The sequence below is a fragment of the Prionailurus bengalensis genome, chromosome C1, assembly GCF_016509475.1.
Source record: "Prionailurus bengalensis isolate Pbe53 chromosome C1, Fcat_Pben_1.1_paternal_pri, whole genome shotgun sequence".
NCBI classification, from domain to species: Eukaryota; Metazoa; Chordata; class Mammalia; order Carnivora; family Felidae; genus Prionailurus; species Prionailurus bengalensis.
In genome coordinates, this window is record NC_057345.1 from 75,775,845 (window position 1) to 75,793,436 (window position 17,592).

The 17,592-nt window shown below is 39.0% G+C and overlaps 1 protein-coding gene across 2 annotated transcripts in view; it reads right to left on the reverse strand.

Moving 5' to 3' along the window:
• LOC122480747 (guanylate-binding protein 1-like) overlaps nt 1-17,382 on the reverse strand; it is a 175,744-nt gene extending 158,362 nt beyond the window's left edge. The window contains exons 1-11 of one of the 2 annotated variants that reach the window (XM_043575521.1): nt 17,245-17,382; nt 14,083-14,282; nt 13,200-13,327; nt 10,476-10,585; nt 10,019-10,215; nt 9,434-9,676; nt 8,132-8,412; nt 7,168-7,380; nt 6,298-6,400; nt 5,839-6,020; nt 3,252-4,399 (exon numbers count right to left, since the gene is read on the reverse strand). In XM_043575521.1, the coding sequence (XP_043431456.1) occupies nt 4,283-4,399; nt 5,839-6,020; nt 6,298-6,400; nt 7,168-7,380; nt 8,132-8,412; nt 9,434-9,676; nt 10,019-10,215; nt 10,476-10,585; nt 13,200-13,327; nt 14,083-14,272 (1,764 nt within the window). In that variant the 5' untranslated portion in view covers nt 14,273-14,282; nt 17,245-17,382 and the 3' untranslated portion in view covers nt 3,252-4,282. Of the gene's footprint in view, nt 1-3,251; nt 4,400-5,838; nt 6,021-6,297; nt 6,401-7,167; nt 7,381-8,131; nt 8,413-9,433; nt 9,677-10,018; nt 10,216-10,475; nt 10,586-13,199; nt 13,328-14,082; nt 14,283-17,244 lie in introns of those variants that run through there. The other variant, XM_043575519.1, reaches the window with a different exon arrangement.
• Between the last annotated feature and the right edge of the window lie 210 nt (nt 17,383-17,592).

The following is a 17,592-nucleotide window of genomic DNA, read 5'->3' on the forward strand; positions in this document are numbered from 1 at the left end:
AGACCTTTAGTTACCAATATTTGTCTTAATCACAAAGAAAAAAAAAAAAGAAAAGAAAGACAAAAAGAAACATGCTCCAAACTTCTACCTCTTCTATGTCAAAGTTACCTAATAAAGTCAGGACACTGGAGGATTACTGGATAATATAAAGTCTGATATAAATTAGGATTCTTACCCAAGCCATAAGAAAATAGTTTCAGATCTTAAAATGGTCATTGCATCAAAAGAGTTTGGAGTTATATTCCACAATAATTTGAGTGATATTAGTCAAGGACTCATTGATTCTGTCTTTCCTGTTGTCTCCCTAAGTTTCTGTCTGGTAATTTTTTTGCAATTGGTAATTTCCAAAGTTCCTTGTCTCTCCATAAATGTGTGGTTCCAATTTCAAGACAAAGTTTAAAACTTTATTTTCTATTAATATAGTTGAGACTGAAAGTGACAATAGGGCAGGGCTACTTTGAAATTGGTCTAATGCTGAGAAATCAGCTGCTTTTTCCTATTCATTACAATCTACTGTTTATTCCAGAGAACTAAAAAGAATTCCAGGGACAATTGAATGTTTTGTGAATTTTGTGTGTAGAAGAGCTGAATTTCTTGTGCACCCTTCAAACTGCTTTCTGATAAACATATTGTCTGTAGAAAAATTTGGAAATGTTGATGAAGAATAATTCATCAACAGGTGGGGGCACCTGGATGGCTCAGTTGGTTAAGTGTCTGACTCTTGATTTTGGCTCAGGTCATGATCTCACAGTTCGCAAGATGGAGCCCTGAGTTGGACTCTGCATGATAGTACGGAACCTGCTTGGGATTCTGTTTGTCTCTCTCTCTGCCCCTCCATAGCTCATGCTCTCTCTTTCTTAAACATTTTTTTTTTTAAAGAATAATTCATGAGGCGCCTGGATGGCTCAGTCGGTTAAGCATCCGACTTCAGCTCAGGTCATGATCTCATGGTTCGTGAGTTGGAGGCCCACATCGGGCTCTGTGCTGACAGCTCAGAGCCTGGAGCCTGCTTCAGATTCTGTGTCTCCCTCTCCTCTGCCCCTGCCCTGCTCATACTCTGTCTGTCTCTCAAGAAGTGAATAAACATTATAAAAATAAATAAATGCATAAATAAATACATAAATAATAAAAAGAATAATTCATGGTGTGTATAAGATCATTCTGTCCCTGAAAAAAAAAGCCCTATAAATCAATAATATATAAATATATATTCCTAGAAGAATATATAGTCCAAAATTAACAGTATTTCTAGTTCAGCAATATGTTTTATAACAAAGTATATCCCCTACATTTTTTTGCTAGTTTCAAAGGATTAGAGGGTATATTTTGTTTTTATACTTTTCTGTATATTATGAATTTCTTTTCAATGATAGAATTATTTTTATAATTTTAGAAATATATATGTATATATACTTTTTCCACTTTTGTTAAAGTAAAGCACTTCTGGAAAGCTATTTCTGTTTCAAAATCATTATAGTTTTGAAGATTATCTAATGTATCACCTAATGTATTTCAGCTTGAACCATTGCTACTCAGCATATAGATACATATATATATATATATATATATATATATATATATATGTATATATGTGCATGCTTGAAACAGTATGTGTATGTAGCTACACAGTATGTATATGTATATGTGTGTATATATATATGTATATATACATATGAATATACATATGTGTGTATATATAGACTTGACACAGTGTTTTTGTATAAGTACACAGTGTATATATACCTGCTAATGAGAGGCATTGTGAAACTCTTGAAAACTGTATGTATACTTACCCCTCTAATACCATGAAAACCTTTGGTCTGGATTTCTCATTGTGAAGACTTCACCAGTTCAATGATAGTTTAGTCAATGTATAAATGCTTGGATGTAACGAATGTGGGCATAGAGACTTTACCATACCACACAACTGTAAGCAGCCTAAAATTAGAGTTTTTACAAAAGGAACAGAAACCACTTTTCGACACATAGCAAGTGAGTGAAAATGGGGAAAATTTCAAGGAATATAGATAAGTGGTTAAGTTGAAAGCAAAGTAGTCGTTGTAATGCCAGCCTAATAGCAGTTCTTCTCTCGTGTGACCTCTACTTTAGTCGAGTGTAAATAAGTTGAGGCCTATGTCTTTACATAGAATCTCAATTAAAATTCCACGTAAATAAAACAGGACTCAGAACGTCCAGCTGGCATTCTATCTTAGGCAAAATTCTTCAGGTGATGAGAAGGTTATCTGCAGGTTCTCTCTCTGCCTGCACAATCTGAGGCATGCATGTGGCATGCTGAGCACTTGGGAAGCAACTATGGCCAGTGTGCCAATGTGACATACGTAAGGACAACCTGCCGCAGCCGCTGCTGCCTTTTTTTTTTTTTTAATGTTGATCTATTTTTGAGAGAGAGAGAGACAGAGAGAAAGTGTGTGTGAATGAGGGGAGGGGTAGAGAGAGAGGGAGACACAGAATCTGAAGCAGGCTCCAGGTTCTGAGCTGTCAGCACAGAGACTGATGCGGGGCTCAAACTCACGAACTGTGAGATCGTGACCTGAGCCAATATGGGACACTTAACCGACTGAGCCACCCAGGCGCCCCTTGCTGCTGCTGCTGCTGCTTCTTTTCCTTCTTCTCAGTTCAAGCCTTGCTGCTGCTAGGACAGCAGACAAGACTGTCATTATAGCAGTTTGCTATGGATTGGCAGAAGCTAAGGAGTGGCCTTTACTTCCTTGGGTCTGTGAACCAGCTTTCCATTGTGAATCTGAGTAGTAAGAAATCCCTCAACAATGCAGTTGTGTCTGTACATAGTCAGTATTCCAAATAGCCCATCAGCTTCAGTCTTACTTAATTTTTGAATGCTGAGATCAGTGTACCACCTTTGCTCTGTACATAAATCAGTGATGGATTAAAAATGGTTGCAAATACATTGCCATACTTCACAGAGTGAGGTAGATTTCATTTCTCCTGCCTTGGGCTGTCCCTAGGAACTATCCTGATCAACAGAATGCAGCAAAAGGGCTGTTGAGTTCACTGGGTCTTAAGAGATCTTTAATTTCTTATTTTGCTCTTTGGAGCACTCTGTCTTGGAAGCTAGCCACGTGAGAGTGTCCTGCTGTTTAGAGGCCATGTTTGTGCATGTAGAGAGAGAGAGAGAGAGAGCAGTGGGTGCAAGTGGATAACCTTGTGTCTGAAACATTTAGGACCTTCCAAATGTTTCCAGTTTTGGAGAAAATAGAAACAAAGGAGTACAGTTACGTTTTTGAAAAATTTAATCGTTATTTACAGTTAAAAATATATGCAAACAAATATGTTTACACAATCCATAATTTTAGAGAAAAATCAGTAGGCTTTTATATGTTATTGCAAAAAATTATGATGATTTAACTTAAGCACTAAGGTAAGGATAAAATTAAATGATCCCCATCAGATTTTTTGACGCCTTATCTAGCATTCCATATACCTTTTATTTATAGGCCTTAAAGGATTATAAACATGTGACACACAGTCATTAAGTCTAATATAAATTGCCTCATGATATAAACTGTCCCATGTAAGTTGTTCCCTTTGTGAGGATGAACAAAGAAAAGTCTTATTTAGCCCTCAGCTTATGGCATAGTTTCCATGCTGGTAGTTCTTTCCATCTTCTGGAGTACCCCTATTTTATTACCATGTGGGATTTTTTTTCAGCTTAAAATCTAAGCAGACTGTTTACTAACTGTACCTAGGATTCACATCATTGCCCCTAGAGCCTACACGGACTTGAGAACCATACATTATTTCCCTAAGAAGCGAGGTTAGTTGTCCTTACCATTGGTGCCTCCTCTGATGACATCCAGCATAAGACCACTTGGCAGGGGTGATACTCAACTCAGCCCATGACTTTGGCCAAATTCTACTTGACTTAGCTCATTGTGAATAACACCCCTTAGGCCACTTCTAATCCCCCCAATGCAAAAATGGAAAATTGGAGGGATGAATTTGAGTTATAAGACAAAGTTTTCCCTGATGGAACCAACCCAATATCACCCCAAATAGAGACATTGATAAAATTCCCTTATTACACAATTCACAGTCTCTTTAAGGAAGCGATAATCAACTAAACTATGGAATTATTGAAATGTACATTTTACTAATTACAAGCCTTGCAACTATATAACTGTACAAAAGTTTGATACAATAATTATGAAGTTTATTTAAGTGGTGATTGTCCTAAGTTCTATAGTTTCTCATTCTTTTTTCTCTTTAGTGAAAGTGAATGAGGAAAGTTCTGATGTTTAGCTCTTTAAAGTAAGATGCATGTATCATCTTGTGAGACAATATTCCTCTGGAGATCCTGGATTTCGTTGTGAAGTCTTCTGCGTTCATCTTCGATTTCCCTGTTGAGATTTACGGTCTGTTCCTAAAGAGTGATAAGTAAAACAATGGAGTTTAGCAGACACTCATGTCCATATCACTTGAGGGGAAAAAGCCCAAATCATTGATTTTTCTTTGTTTATTTTAATCCATCAGTAAATAACCGAAGACAGTCCCTGAATTCTTTTCCATTCATGTGCATTTCTCATTCTTGGTCTCCTATTGTCTAATCCCTCTCCCATACCTCTCTCTCTAGTTCCAGGAACATCATCTCCCGATCCTTGAAATATTGGTGTCCCAAGAAATATACCCCGAGGCCCCCTCCTCCTTCTCCCCTTATTTTATACATCCTCCTCAGGTGATCTTTGTCACACCTCAACTTTAATTCTCATCTATACAGAGAGGAATGTCAGCTCTAGCTTGCAGAGGAGGGTGTGTAGGTGTGTAGGAGGGTGTGTAGGTGATCTCTACAATCACACGAGGAGTCTGAGTCTCTGATGAGGCAACTTTTTCTAGGTCTTCACAGTTATGGGGAAGAAGTACAAGGAGAGCGAGGAGACCAAGAGCCTCGGGTTGACTATACGCCCTTCAGTGCAGAGCTGTAATCTCAAAAGGTCTTGGAGCTTGTGCCTGGGAAACTGGGACCTGCTGGTCGACGGGCCACACTGGGGAAGTGTTGTCTCAGAAGAGTATTCACCTAAGATTTTTCCACCAGGTTTGCAGAAACAAACCATTGCAGATCCTCCTCTCTGGGAAGGCAGTTTAGGTAACTTGCTGAGTCGATATTGACATTGTGTTCTCTCTCTTTGGAACTTCATTTTTCTCATTGCAGAAATAGGGGCCTAATACTTTGCTTCGCAATGAACAGGATAGGTGAGAGCATGAATGCAAAGTGCTTTGTATAGTGCGAAATAAATAGGAGCTACTGCTTTGTGAGCAATGATAATAGTAAAGGACTGAATGAAACAGATTGCAAGTAAAGGCCTTCAGAACCAGTGATGATTAAGGCAAGGACAGGGCATAGACACAAAAAGATGAATTAATTTAATAAGGTAATCACAGCCAAAGAAGACTGTCTAGAGCAATGACCAAGATACCAACAGCAACAAAAACAAACAAGTGCTAATTACCAGGGGTTAGAAAGCTCCTGGGCGTTTCACACATATTAGTGCTTATTCTGGGCCATGCACAATTCAAAACGCAAATGTTCTCACTTAATTATCAAAATAACCCTATCAAGTGGGTATTATTACTATCTCTGTTTTCCACAAGAGGAAACCGAGGCACAGAGAGGATAGATAGCTTACAAGAACCATATATTTAGGAGGTGGGAGCTGGGCTTCATACCTGGGATGTTTAACTCCAGAGTCCTTGTCCTGAGCCATAATACTGTGCTGCCCCTCCCCCTTGTCACTGCTTCCTGCTCTCATCAATACAGGGAGGGGAGATGTGAGAAAACCCTGAGATGCAATAATTGATGAATACCTGGAATCGAAGTTGCAGGACCCTCTGCTGTTGTCTTAACTGGTACTCTTGGAACATTTCCATTTGTCTCACTTGTTCCAGATGGAGTCGCTGCCTTTGCTCCATCACTTGCTGGTTATACCTTTGAATCGCCTCCAACCTTTGTGCTTCAGTCCTTGCAGCCTCTGCTTTCACACGTGCCTCTGAGGAAAAAAGAAAATGACAACACTCTCGAGGATTAAAGGGTTTCTTCCTTCTGCTTCCCGCTCTTGTTATTGCTACCACATCGTAAAGAAAATTCCCTGGAACTGTGTTTCCCTTCCAGGAAACCATATTGCAGCTGACTGTATGTGCCCTGTTCACATTTAGGAATCATCTTTGGCATTCTTGCTCCAGTTTACTGATCACAGGTGAACCAGGCGAAATTAAGTTAAAATCTGTAGAAATGTCTGTCTTGCCTCTCCTTCGTTTCCGTCTCACCTTCTATCACCTTTTGCCTCACTGTGAGAGCCAGGTCTGTCTGTAGGATGGTATCACTTGTAGACTGTTTGGACTGCAAATATTTCTGCAGAGCTTTCTCAGCCTAGGAACCCCAAAAACATGCAGTTAGAAGTAGGAAACCGTGACAAGGAATGTTACAAGCCTTTATTTCTTTTTTGTCCCAGGATCTTTTCCTTCACGGAAGTGCTCAGCCCCATACTTGGTAAAACTGCCAATCAAGTCTCTTCTGTCACAGGGGTGGGTACAAGCCCTGGGCTGGCCAATCAGAGCATCCAAGGCCACTAGGTGCAAAGAATTTGGGTACAGGTGGGGAAATAACACGCGGATGTGTTAAAGGCGGGTACGGATGCTGGGCAAATATACTCTCTCCTGAGACTGAGGGCACGAAAGACTAGTTATGCTGGGAACTGTTGGTGTCACCCTGCTGCCATGTGGGGTGAGCCTGCCTGAGAATGAAACCAATAGTAAGGAAAACAGAACAAAAAAACTGAAGTGGAGATTGAAAAGAAAGAAGGAAGGGGGGAAATCTATGACATTGTTTCAACTCCTGAACATAGCTATACTTGCATGACATTTAAATATCTTGCTTTTAGTTTAAGTGAGCCAAGGAATTACCATTTTTTCTCAAGCTAGCTTCGATTATTGGGATTCTGTGCCATGTAACCAAGGCAGTCCCTTCATTAGAGTGAATGTTCATGGTTGCAATAAAAGTCTGGTGAGTATGGTGACATACTTCAGTTTAATTCCACAGCTATGATTAGAGTGTAAATACTTCCTTCCTGTCCTCATTGATTTTTGAAAGAAGCCCCTTAACACTTTCCTGCAACTGATAGATAAAACTCAGAATACCTGCATTCCTTTCCTGGGCTGCTGATAGTACCTTGCTTTCAGCTCTTCTGTCTTCTGAATGAAGAGAAAATGTCCTCCTGGCTTTGAATAAATCCCCTGCGTCACCTCATTTTCTAGAGGACCAAATATAGCCTGAAGTAAAGCTGAGCAACGGTTCGATGATGCCTCCATGTTCTGGTTATAAAAGTCATCCTTTCTGGCTTCTAGCAGAGTCTTCAAAGGGATAAGCGGCCATGGAAAAACTGTTAGCAGCACTTCAGCATTTCTAGAAATGGTTCTCAAGAAGAATCTTTATATTTTTTCTAGAAACTGGAGGACTACAAGTAAGACTATATCCTTCCCACCAAAACCTAGAAAAGTTCCGAAGATGATACACTGTAGAAAAATTACTTTGCTTTTGTGTATGGAATCCCCTAAAACCTCTTTCTTTTGCTATTTCTGCTTTGGATGTTGTCTTTAGACTACAGATCTCTAGCCTCAAGCCTTAATTTTAAATGCAACCTACTATTTGACAACATTTCTGGGGTTACCAGTGAGTAAGGGGAATGCAATACCTGGCTGGAATGATATAGTATGTACTATTAAACCTGGAGACATAATCTTTTAGTAGGCCCATTTGGCAATTCTGTATGCTTATTTAATAAAAAAAGGAAAGCTAATGAATACCTTATGCATAAAATGTTTTAAGGGAAAAGATGACTCTACATAGGTGTAACGTGGTAAGGTAGGTTGTGTGTATGTGGAAGCTTTAGAATCTGTAGGGCCCAGAGTAGTCACATGTTTGTTTGTTTTCAGAATAACAGTGATAACTTGATCACAGAAGTGGTAATCATTATTTTTTTCAGTCTAGTGAGGATTGCTTTTCATCATTCATTCCCTGTTTGCCTTTCATAGCAGTAAAAATCAACTTTGCCTCTTATGGTTCATAAGTCCCATGAACTAGATGGGGGAAAAAGATAATTACCTCTAATTGCTTCTGGAACTTTTGGTTCACATCCTTGAAAGAGTTCTTCATGAAGATTTCTATGGCCTCCCTTTCACAGGCCCAGTGCAGGTCCAGGAGCTCAGAGAGAGTTTCTGTGGGCAGCTGCACCTTCTGGTCCATCTGCTGGTCATAGTGGGCAATGGCCTTTTTCACTGCTGCTGAGTTCTTGATCTGGGCCAAGGCCACAACTGAGTTCTCCATGCAGGGCAGATTCCCACGGCTGATGGCATTAACACAGGTCTGCACTAGGCTCTTCAGATCTTCACAGGGGGAAGAGATGCTTATATTATTTGCAAGAAAGAGGGCATGTGGCACACTGGGTAATTCTGTGCATGTTAATTTCCCAACACATTGCCTGCATTTTCTTAGCATTCTGCACACTGTTCGTGTGGCCCAAATAAGTTCCTTTGGGAAATTATGTGACCAAGAAGCAAGATTGTTCTTTTTAAGATAAAAAAGAAAGTATTCAAAGGGGAAGACTCAAGATGTGTGTGATCATCCACGTTTCATCTTTTCCCATTGTGGAATGAGAAAACGGTTATATAAAGTTAGGCATTTTCATTTGATTAGAAGGTTATGGGCCTTTTGCCTCTTTACTCTTTCCTTTATTTCCCTCTTCCTCAGGTTTCTATTCTCTTCAGAATTACCTTCAGTCTTTCACTTCAGTATGTAAAGCTGGCATTAGTGTTATCCTGCTCTAGAAAAGCACAAAGTAAGCACATTAGATTACGTCTCCTCTACCCTTTGTTGGAACTTTCCTGTTTGTCTCCCTTGTCCTTTGCATACTTTTGTTTGCACTCAACTTCCTTCCAGAGTGCAGTAATAATTTACAGACTTCTGAGACTACAGATTGTAGGAGAAACTGGACCTAGAATTCTGCTTAGATTTCTTTTAGGGTTCTAGACAACCTGGGCCTCTGTTTAATGTTTATGTGAGCTTACTTCATTTCTACAGAGAATATATCCTCATCTTGTGTCTCCCAAAGGCTGTGATATATAATGTGCTCTATTGGTGAAACAAATGATGCCAACCCATGTGGGTTAGTCTAGTTCAATGGTGGACCACTTATGGGGAGAACTTCTTTACCTTGACCTTTTTTTCAGGGTATGTTTCTATTTTGTTCTACTTTGGAGGCATTACTAAAAACGGACTAGAAATATTTTTGGTACCCACTGGAATTTCGTGAAATGCATTTTCAACATTGACAATGGAAGGAGAAACTTTTAACAGTACCCTATTCTTTATGTTGAATTGAAGGAAAAACCTAAAAAAGGTACTCACGGGGTCCATTGACCTTGATGCCTCCTGAAAGAGTCTTAGTCTTGGAACGGTTGAAGATGTAGGAACAGAATGCTGCCACTTGTTGCACAAAATCAGGATCCAGCTCATCATTACGCAGTGTCTCAAGCTGGGCAAACTTCTTCCAGTGAGTAGGAGAGTCGAAGATAAAGCATTTCCTTATTGGAAAGAATTCTTTTATACATAGACGGGGCAAATTGAAATTTTCAAGGCTTTTATCGGTGCCTGCGGAAGAAAAAATACGATTCATTTAGTATAATATTAACATTTGTGTTAATTTATTCTCTTCAATTAAATGTGCCTTCCACCTGATTATTTATTTCAATACATGTTCACAGAACCTAGGCAAAAAGCTAAAAGGTAACTAATCAGGGAAAGGAAAAGAAAATTTGCTCCAAGAACAGGGGAGTAATACAGTTTAATATTGATGAGTCTAATTAGTTCACTATAAATTAATATTTATTTGGTAGTTTAGCCAGGTGACAATGAATTTAACTGCCTGTACACGAGAGGTAATTTCTTGTATTCTCTCTCTCTCTCTCTTCCCAAAACTGAAGTCCCTGTTACCTTCCTTTAGCTTCAGTGATTTTTCCAGGTATTCATCTGCTGTGATAAGTTGCCCGTCTATTTCTAGGTCTAGGTAGAAATCTCTCAGAGTCCACACTAAGTCTGGGTAGAAGTTAGCAAAGTTAGTTGTATCTTCAACCCCATCAAGGTCAGGTGAGGATACTGTCCAAAGCAAATTTGACAGTTCTGTCACATAGCTGGGATGCAGTTAAGGAAAACTCATGGATATAGGACTACATCTAAGCCCATATTTAATTCCAGGTCTCCCTATACTTTTATTTCCCCTTTGGGTCTTAACCAACTCCTCATTTCATTTGTAAATATAAGGACTCTTTTTCTTGTACCTTAACACTTATTATGTTTTCATTTTTGTGTTTGATTCACAAAGACTCACAAACACAACTGGTGAATAGAGTTCTCTCTGGCTTTGGTGCCATCTTGGACCACAAAAGGATACTGCAACAAGTCCATAGCCCTCTGGTCAATTTTGTTCATAGTATTGTATACAAAGGTACTACTCAGTAGTATTGCCAGTGCAAATATCTGGGTATCATTCTTCTTGTCACCCTAGAAGAACAAATTTAAGTCATGTCTCATGGTATTCCCAGATGAACAGTCATTAAAAATAGTCCCTTGACCTACAAATGTTAAACAAGACCAACAAAAATGATCGTGAGAAACATATGAACTTTGAATAGAATAGTTCTATTCACATTGATAATTTTTATACAGAACCATATATTTTTAATTCATCAGTTCCTTTTATAACTAGTTAGGTATTTGAAAAATGGATAGTCAAAGTTTGTGGAGTAACTAGAATACTTAAAATAAAGATTTACATCAAAAACACAAAAACAAGTATTGGTGAGGATGTGGAGAAAAAGGAACCCTTGTACACTGTTGATGGGAATGCAAACTGGTGCAACTATTGTGGAAAAAAGTATGGAGGTTCCTTAAAAAGTTAAAAATAGGGGAGCCTGGGTGACTTAGTTGGTTAAGCATTGGACTTCGGCTCAGGTCATGATCTCACAGTTTGTGAGTTCAAGCCCCATGTCGGGCTCTGTGCTGACAGCTCAGAGCCTGGAGCCTGCTTCAAATTCTGTGTCTCCCTCTCTCTCTGCTCTTCCCCTGCTCATGCTCTGTCTCTCTGTCTCTCAAAAATAAATAAACATTAAAAAAAATTTTTTTTAAGTTAAAAATAGAGGAATGCCTGGGTGGCTCATTGGTTAAGCGTTTGACTTCGGCTCCAGTCATAATCTCATGGTTTGTGAGTCTGAGCCTCACGTTGGGCTCTGTGCTGACAGCTCAGAGCCTGGAGCCAGCTTCAAATTCTGTGTCTCCCTCTCTCTGCCCTTCCCCTGCTCATGCTGCGTCTCTCTGTCTCTATCTCAAAAACAAATAAACATTAAAAAAAAAAGTTAAAAATAGAATTACCATATGATCTAGTGATTCTATTATTGGGTATTTACCCAAATAATACAAAAGAAACTAATTTGAAAAGATATATGCACCCCTATGTTTAGTGTGACATTATTTACAGTAGCCAAAATATGGAAGCTCCTCAAGTGTTGATAGATGAATGGATAAAGAATATGTGGAATTTATATACAACGGAACATTACTCATCTGTAAAAAAAGAATGAATTCTTGCCATTTGCAACAACATGGATCTAGAGGATATAATGCTAAGTGAAATAAGTCAGTCAGAGAAAGACAAGTAATTTCTTAAATAATTTCATAAAGACATATGATTTCACTCATGTGGAATTTAAGAAATAAAACAAAGAAAAAAGAGACAAAAATAAAAACCAGACTCTTAGCTATAGAGAACAAACAGAAGGTTACCAGAGGGGAGGTGGGTGGGTGGGTAGATGGATGAAATAGCTGAAGAGGACTAAGAGTACACTTATAGTGATGAGCACTGAGTAATGTATAGAATTGTTGAATCTCTATATGATACACCTGAAACTAATACAACAGTATACATTAATTATACTGGCATTAAAAAAATCAAGATTTTCAATTGTGTAAAACAAATTTGGCCTGTACACACATGCATGTATCTATTTTATTGACTAGTTATTTATCTTATTGACTAGTTATTACAGTACAATGCACAGTAATTCAGGAATGCCTGGGTGACTCAGTCAGTTGAGTGTCCCAACTCTTGATTTTGGCTCAGATCATGATCTCACAGTTCATGAGTTCGAGCTCCACATCAGGCTTCATGTTGACAGTGTGGCCCCACTTGGGATTCTCTGTCTTTGTCTGTCTCTGCTCCTCCCCTGTGTGTGCTATCTCTCTCACAATGAATAAATATTTTTTAAAAAAGAATTTAAAACACACACACTAATTCATATTACTGATCTTATCCAATACTCAAAACAGTGCCATAAGATAGCTTTATAACTACTATCTCCAATTGTTATAGGTGAGAAAAACTAAAGCACAAAATGAGGTGACTGTTTTGATTTTGTGATAAATCAAAAGCAAAATGAAAACATAAAAGACTAGGGAAGTTCAAGGGAAAGATTCAGTTATGTGCTAGAGCCAGCTCTTACTAGGTCACAGGGGCTAACTGTTTACATCTATTCTGAACCTGCAGTTTGTTGGAATCAGCCATGATGGGAGTATTTAGAAAACTGGCAGGTGCTACCAGTCAAGGCTTCCCCCACCCCCACTCAGTGGGCTGGTTGTTAAATACCAGCACAGAAGTGGAAAAAAGTCCATGTGTCTACTGTTCAAATGTTAAGTTGGATAAGACCAAAGAGGAAATAAAAGATTTGGGGGAGTTTTGCTTGTCAAAGTCAGAGAGCTACAAGTGCCAGAACCCTGATTTGAATCCAAGATCCTCTGACCCAGAGCTCACTCCTAATCACTCTTCTCTGCAGGATCAGACTTAGGACAGTGGTTTTATTTGTATCATCTTTTCCGTATTTCAGTTAACTTCCTAACTCCATATTTTAGTGTCTTGTCCCAGTCATGATTCTGGCTTACAAATATATTTTTCTCATCTCAGATTTCCAAGTCTTGACTATTAAAAATAGAAAAGGAAAAAAAGGTATACTCTGTCAAGTAGAAGTACAAATTTAGAAAAACAAAACAAAACAAAACATAAAACCTCCCTGTGTAAAGAATGTTCAGAGGTGGGGAGGAATCAAAAGGGATTTCTGTTCCTTACCTTCTCTACATCTCCTAGACCCTCTGTGTCCAGAAGAACTAGGGTGTGGTCTGGCTTCTTGGGATGAGGCATACACCACATCCAGATTCCTTTGGTGTGAGACTGCACTGTAGATCCAATAGAGAAGCCTGCAAGGGGTAGGGAAGAGGTTGTAATAGAGGAGGGGATCTGCAAATTGGAGACCTTCTTGACAACTGAACTTGGGTTTAAGAAATTCAAGATGAGGACACATCAAAAACTATAACCAATATTGATCTGAATTAGAATAGAGGAATGGAAAAATTAAAATATCAAATATCATAGGTTGGAAATTTGATGTTTTTCCTTTTTACAAGAATGTCATGCTGCTAAAATTTTAATAGTTTATAATTGCATATATAGAAATTATTTTATTGGGGCACCTGGATGTCTCAGTTGGTTGAATGTTCAACTCTTGATTTCCGCTCAGGTCATGATCTCAGTGTTGTGGGATTGAGCCCCACATTGGGCTCTGTGCTGAGTGTGGAGCCTGCTTAAGATTCTCTCCCTCTCCCTCTCTCCCTCCCCCCTTCCTTTGCCCCTCTCCCCTGTTTGTGCTCTCTCTCTCCCTCTCCCAAAAACTAAAATTTAAAAAACAATAAAAAATTATTTTATTGACATCTTACTCCTTAAGATTGGAAAGTATGCTTTTCCCAAGGCAATACTAAGGGGAAAAAAAGAGGTGATATGTCAGGAAAAGACCTCTGCCTTTTTTTCTCCGAACATAATTAGCCAGCTGTGACCCAAACATCAGTTTTCAATATTCCTCCGCGTTCTCTAACTTCCTGTCCTTGCATCACCACGTTCAATGCAGGCAGTGTAGGTGGACAGAAGGGACTCCTCGGAGCTTTTTGGTGCCACTCACCCTTGTTCTTCCCAGCCAGCTTGTTCATCAGGTAGGATTTGCCTGTGCGGTAGAGGCCCACAATAGCCACCACCACGAGAGGATTCTTGGTGGCTGACAGGATCTCCAAAGCTTCCTGATTAACCACCAGTTGCCCTTCAGTGTTCTCAATGAGGCACACTGGGGCCGGCATGCGGATCTCTGAGGCCATGTTCCCTGGTCTGCAAGGGAAGAAATGAGATGGACTGAAATATCCAGTCTTACCGAAGAGAAGGTCATTTTACTTTCTGAACTTGGTGACGTACTGCTTCCCCAAATGGCCTCAGTTTCTGAAGAAAGTTTTGAAAAAAGGACAGCCAAGAGGGTCAGAGTAAAAAAGCTGTAGGCCCTAAGGAGGACTATATTATAGGCTGCCCCATTGGTTCTTAAATGTTTAATGGGCATAAGGAAATCCATTTCATGAGTTTTACCTACTGACTAGTTTAAATCTGACTCCTTCCCTTTGGTTTCTGGCTTACTTATGTTTCTTAGTTTTTACCTCCGTGAATCCTTAGATTGAATCTTTAGGACCACTATTTGCTATATTATGCTTACTTGGCCTTTATCAGCTTGCTTCACTCACATTTAGGGCTATGTCTAGTCAAACCATATTATGTTAAATCTTGCCATGTCATTATGTAGCACTAACAAATCGTAATTGTTTACTTGTAGCTGTACTTTTAAGGAATTTTTTTGTATAGCTATAGTAGTGCCTTCAACCAAAACTTCACTGCATAATTGTTTTATGAATGAGGGAGTAAGTGAAAATACTTCTTAAAGAATACTTGACCATTTATTTTCTAACTTCTAGGCATCAATTCCTCTAACCTGAAGAGTTCCTGCTAAAGCATTTTAGGCTATCTGATACTCAAGCAAATGTTTGCTTTTCTGCTTTGCCTTATAAAGGGCAATTTTCTTCCATTGTAGACTACAGAAGCTAAAAACCCAACATCTGCTTGGCTTTTTCTTTCACTAAAATCATGCAATGAAAAATTATGGATTCCCTTATTAGCCAGTGGTAAAACTGCTTTTTAAAAATTATAAAACCCCCTTCTTCCCTCTTCCTTATAGCTAATGCACTGGAAACTATTCAGGTGACAAATAAAAACAAACTGGTTAGGAGCAGATCATATGTGATCCTTTGCAAATGACATAGCATCATGGACTCGGGAGCCAGGAAATACCCAGGCCAACCTGAACCCAGAGAGGGATTCCATGATTTTACAGACTCCTATGCCAAGTCTCTTTCCATTCTGACATATATCCAATACAGTATTAGTACCTTACATTTGTAGATTTCTGGTTGCCTGATTTGTATAAAGCAGGGATCATAATCATTTTTAGACTACAAAGATATGGGGAACTGGTAGTAATGATCTACAACAATTATCTAGGAAAACAGAAGATACACAATCAGTCTGTTTGCAGATGTTGGAGGCTTACAAGCTGTTGTGCTTTGGGATGATGTCGCTCATGGGAGAGGGAGTAGATTTGTCTGAATATTGAGAACTCCTGAGGAATAATTTAGTACTGTGTATTTCTATTAATAGAAGTATTTTACACATTGCTCCCAAATGATATCTGGGTGGCATCTTAATACTTTAGGAGAGCCCAGTCTCCAAAATATCTTTGCAAATTCAATGTGTTCACACCGACATATAACTATTGTTTTGCCATCCCTAACCCAAACTGTGATGTGTGCTCTGAGATGCATCCTTCTTTTTTTTTTTTCAATATATGAAATTTATTGTCAAATTGGTTTCCATACAACACCCAGTGCTCATCCCAAAAGGTGCCCTCCTCAATACCCATCACCCACCCTCCCCTCCCTCCCACCCCCCATCAACCCTCAGTTTGTTCTCAGTTTTTAAGAGTCTCTTATGCTTTGGCTGAGATGCATCCTTCTTAATTCTGTTAGAGCCTCATAAACTTTTGTAAATGAAAACAGTGCAAGAATGGATACACACACAAACACACACAAATATACATTTTGACTTTGAAGTAAGGCAGGCTTGATTTTCAGTACCAGCCCTACAACTGGCTATCTGTAAGATGCTGGCATTTCTACTCAACACTCTTAGCCTGTCTGTGAAAAAATGGAAGTAAATAAAATAGTTGTATGTACCAGTATAACTGCTAGCTTAAGAAAGAGAGCTGCAGGAGATGGGGAAAAAGTATAAAGAAGGAAAATGTGAGGAAATATAGGAGAAAAAGTTCAGAAGTACTAAGTGATGAGGTATCTAGAGGAAACCATCTGTTTTCAGCCAAACAAGTCTATTTGGTTTTGTTTGTAATTGTTGCTTTTTGCTTTTGTGTTGTTTTTGGTTTGAGTTTGGAGGAGGAAAAGCTCTTAGCAAGGAGACAAGTGGAAGTCAAACAAGAAGGAGATGCCTGAAGCATGTGCCATGATAAATTCAAAGGTGTGAGTTCTAAGGAGCGATCAAAATTGCCAGACACTATGGACGGGTCAAGTTGGGCAACTGGAATGAAGTGATCCCATAATAGTAGAGGCAGTAGAGTAGTAGAAATAGAACCTAGCACAAAAAGCTTTAAGGAATGAGTGTGAGCCAAGAAGTCAAAGTCAATTAATCCAGTACTATTTCTAAAGGAATAAATCCACCTTCAAAGTACAAGACTATGACTAAAAATGTGCAGCTGTTTTCATTAAACCTCTTCATTGTTCCCTCCGAGTTTCAATTTTTTTCTTTTTCCATTTTTAACAATGTAAGCAAGCTGTTTGCATTGCGTCTCATTCATTTCTCTTTCTCACAAAAATAATACAGTCACAATTCTTCAAACATTCAGGCTGCAGCTTGAGGTAACTTAATCAGGTTTTATCAAAAGACAAAGGTAACATAAGTGGCAGTTATGATCTCCATAGATCCTAAGGTGGCAAAGGGAGGAAAACAGTGTTAAGACATTTCAGATTGTCGGTTTAGTCCCCACACATGCCCATGTCTAATTCATCAGTAAGCAGACATAGCTGGGGCTTGAGGAACTCTGCCACCTGTCTTACAACACCACAATTTAGTCTTTAATGACATCTAATGGTGCACATCAGGTTTCGGCTGCATATCCTGGATAGAAAGTTTTCAAAACATTCTGACCATTGGCAAATCTTCTCCACCCTTGCCCCAATCTTACCTTAACTGTGAAATTAGTAGCAGAGATACTTTAGAGCAGGTAAGAAAGCTGCTTACATGAAAATGTGCTAGGAGTCCCTTGTTCCTCAGTTTAGCTGTGTTGGTTTCTGATATACTTCTTACCCAGTCCTGGGGATTTCTTACCACCACCCACTCCCCCAGACCTTCAGAGGTCAGGTGATTAGAATATGAAATAAAAACCAAAAGTGGTAAGTCTTCAAAACCTCACTACAGAAACTAAAACCACAAAGCAAGCTCAGTAAGTCGTTTCAACGGTAACTTCCTGAATATTTCTCACTGAACAAGCTGGGTGTATTTGGCCTGAATTCTCAGAAACTGCATGTATTAG